Consider the following 2,926-nt stretch of genomic DNA (forward strand, 5'->3'; position numbering starts at 1 on the left):
AGCAGGACTTGAATTTAAAAACAGCCTCAGATACTTATTAGCTCTATGACCCTGGACCAAATCACTAAAATTATCTTGGCCTTTCTGTTTCCTCATCTGCAAAATGAGAAGAAAAATAAATAACAACTACCTTCCAGGGTTGTTGTAAGGCTTGAATGAGATAACATACCATGAATCACTTTGCACATCTTAAAAGCACTATCTACACACTAGCTGTTGTTATTCTAACAAACAATTAAGAAGAGAAAGAAAAAAGTTCAACAAAACTGACCAATACACAGGATAGTTGGGGTTGTTCTTTTTTTTTTTTTAACGTTTATTCAGCAAAGACCATGAATGCTACTTTTTACCACAGCAGGGCTACACTTGGAGTGACTGGGCAGACTGGTGGATGGATGGACAGAGAACCTAGTCTGAATCTGAAGTCAGGGGGCAGTGGTGGTCTAAGAAGAGCTGAGAAAGGCTGCTCAGACATTGAGGTTCTAGGGCTTGGGGAAAGAGAGCATCTCCTCCTGGGTCTGCTTGAGGGTGCAGAAGAAAGAATTGACTCTGTCCCTCAGCTCCTTCTCTAATAAGCTCAGGTGGCCCTCCACCACACAGGCGCGGGGTAGCCCTAGTTTCTGCTTGAGTTCTTCCAGATGCTGCACCAAGGCCCTGTTGAAGCTCTCCTCAAAGGGCCCCATATTCTTGCAGAACTCTTCAATCTGCTGGTCCACCTGTACATTCAGCTTGGTCAAGGACTGGTGCAGCTCCTTTGAGCTTTGGGGCAGCTTCCCCTTCATCTCCTCAGCAAAGGGTGTCAGCTTTTGCTTCAGGTCCTCTGTATTATCTGAGACCTTGGTCCTCAGCTGATCCACTTTTTTTTTCATCTGGAAGGCCAGACATTCGATCTGGCGATTGAGCTGCTCCTGGGCACCCTTGGCAAAGGGTATGAGGGTCTTCTGAAGCTCTGCAATGTGCTGGTCAATCTTGTTCTGGAGCTGGTCTGCATAGGGGGTGAGCTGACATCTCATCCTGTCCACATGCTGGTTGACCTTGTCCTTGAACTCACAAGCGCAGGGGGCCAGGGCCATCTGAAGGCTGTTGATGTTCTCCTTCATGGTGGCCTCCAGCTGCTGGGAAAGGGGAGCCAGCTGCTGGCGGAGCTGTTCTGCGGTCTCACTGAGGCTGTTTTGGAGCTCATGGGTGCAAGGCTTCAGGCACTGCTTCAGGGCCTGCACGTTCTCATTCATCTTCTGGCTGACCTCTTCCGCATTGGGCTGGAGCTGGAGCCTCAGCTCCTCCAGCTCCTTCCGGACCTGCAGCTTGAGCTTTTCCGAGTCCTGGACCACAAGGCATGGCAATTCCATGGCAAAGGACACTAGCTTCTTCTTCAGGTCATCAGTCTGTGTGCTAACTTCCCCACACTTTTCCATAAAAAGATTGCTGCCCAGGGGAAGAAGAAGAAGAAGAAGGTGGTTGCTATTAGCATATTATATAGTTATATATTGTACAGTATGTCATAATATAACATATAACATAATATTGTATTATAATATATTATAATACAGTGTATTATATTATACTATATAATTAATATATCATATCATATCATTATTATACTATATTATGTTATATTATACTATATCATGATTATATCACCAAAAAATCCTTCACTGAAGTTCACTGATGCCTCATCATGATCTGGGGCTACCCCCCCCCCCGATTCTCCCAGGCTTTGCCCACAGAGCACAAACTCTAACAAGTCTTACCATATTGGAATTGCTTCAAGTATGGGCCTAGGCTAGAAATATGTGTGTGAATGGGGGCGGAAGGGGCTGGAGGTGGAGTGAATTGAGGCCCATGGTATGTTAGTGGACCAGGCAATATGGCAGTTGTCTTCTTTAAGCTTTACTCCCCAAAGGTCAGAAGTGACCCCAAATACCTAGTTGTAAATCTCTGCTCTAACTCCTCTCTAAAAGCTCAGCTAGGAATCTACTCTAACTAAGACGACCCAAAGTCTCCCTCCTCCAGTCCATCTTCAGGACCTCCTAAAGGACCCGAACCAGCCTTCTGGGTTGGCTTCCCGTACCTAAGCCCCCCCCCATAGGCCACGCCCTCCTGCTCGAGCTGCTGGTTGGACTCAGCCTTCTGCAGCTGTTCCATAGCATGCTTGGCATTGGTGCTCAGCTTGTTGAAGTAGTCCCATATTAGTTTAGATCCTTGCTCAGGCCGCATCCCAGCCTGGACACCTGGGGTGGGAGAAGGACAGAAGCTGAGCACCAAGGTTCAGACAGAGGCTGCCCCCTTGCACCAGTTACGTGGTCCAGGCTAGATTTAATGAAGGTAAATCCAACCAATTGTTTTTCCGGGAGGGGCTTTGCCCATTCTGATGTAGGGAGGGAGTGGAGGCTATTAGTGGGGGAAGGGGGAGATGTTAGCCTGGGCAGGGACAAAGCTGGGGCCAGAGATATTTCCCTAGTTTTAACCGGAAATGAATAACGAACAGCATGTAAATTACATGTATACCCGATGCAAATGATCCTATAACATTGAGGCTACAGCCCAGATTAACATGGGAGTGGAACAGAAGTACTTATGTCCTGTCTCTCAGCCTCTCCCCACTTTAACCCCCTTCCAACATGCCTGGCAACCATACCAGCCCCATCAGAATCAAATGGGGATAAGGAGTTCCCAACCCTCCCCTGTTACCTTAGCAGTCCTTCCTCTCCATTCCAAGCTCAGCCCAGAATCTATGGTCCCATATGGTGCTGCATTCATTCACTGATTGGTAATAGCCACAAAAGCCAGAGAGAGTATCATAGCTTTGAGAAACATCTTGGCCTCTGTGCTGAGTCTGGGCTGAGCCCCACAGCACTGGATCCTATGAGGAGAGAGATAAAGGATGAGTGAGTTCTAGCCTTGGTCCCTTCCTACCTTCTAAGGT

At 47.5% G+C, this 2,926-nt stretch overlaps 1 protein-coding gene across 1 annotated transcript; it reads right to left on the minus strand.

The window, feature by feature from the left end:
• Nucleotides 1-293: 293 nt before the first annotated feature.
• On the minus strand, nt 294-2,295 carry APOA4 (apolipoprotein A4). The gene is made up of 2 exons (XM_078146554.1): nt 2,105-2,295; nt 294-1,425 (listed from the first exon to the last, which is right to left on the minus strand). The coding sequence occupies exons 1-2, from the start codon at nt 2,215-2,217 to the stop codon at nt 483-485; spliced, it is 1,056 nt and encodes a 351-aa protein (XP_078002680.1). The 5' UTR covers nt 2,218-2,295; the 3' UTR covers nt 294-482.
• Nucleotides 2,296-2,926: the final 631 nt, after the last annotated feature.

The sequence above is a fragment of the Phascolarctos cinereus genome, unplaced genomic scaffold (assembly GCF_003287225.1).
Source record: "Phascolarctos cinereus isolate Bilbo 61053 unplaced genomic scaffold, phaCin_HiC Scaffold_726;HRSCAF=1367, whole genome shotgun sequence".
Taxonomy (NCBI): domain Eukaryota; kingdom Metazoa; phylum Chordata; class Mammalia; order Diprotodontia; family Phascolarctidae; genus Phascolarctos; species Phascolarctos cinereus.

Excerpts from the sequence above, each read along its gene's own strand:
- APOA4 (XM_078146554.1), bottom strand. The coding sequence starts at position 2,217 with ATGCGGCCTGAGCAAGGATCTAAACTAATATGGGACTACTTCAACAAG. Across the intron at positions 1,426-2,104 it reads GAGTCCAACCAGCAGCTCGA|CAATCTTTTTATGGAAAAGT; the intron begins GCAGGAGGGCGT and ends TCCCCTGGGCAG.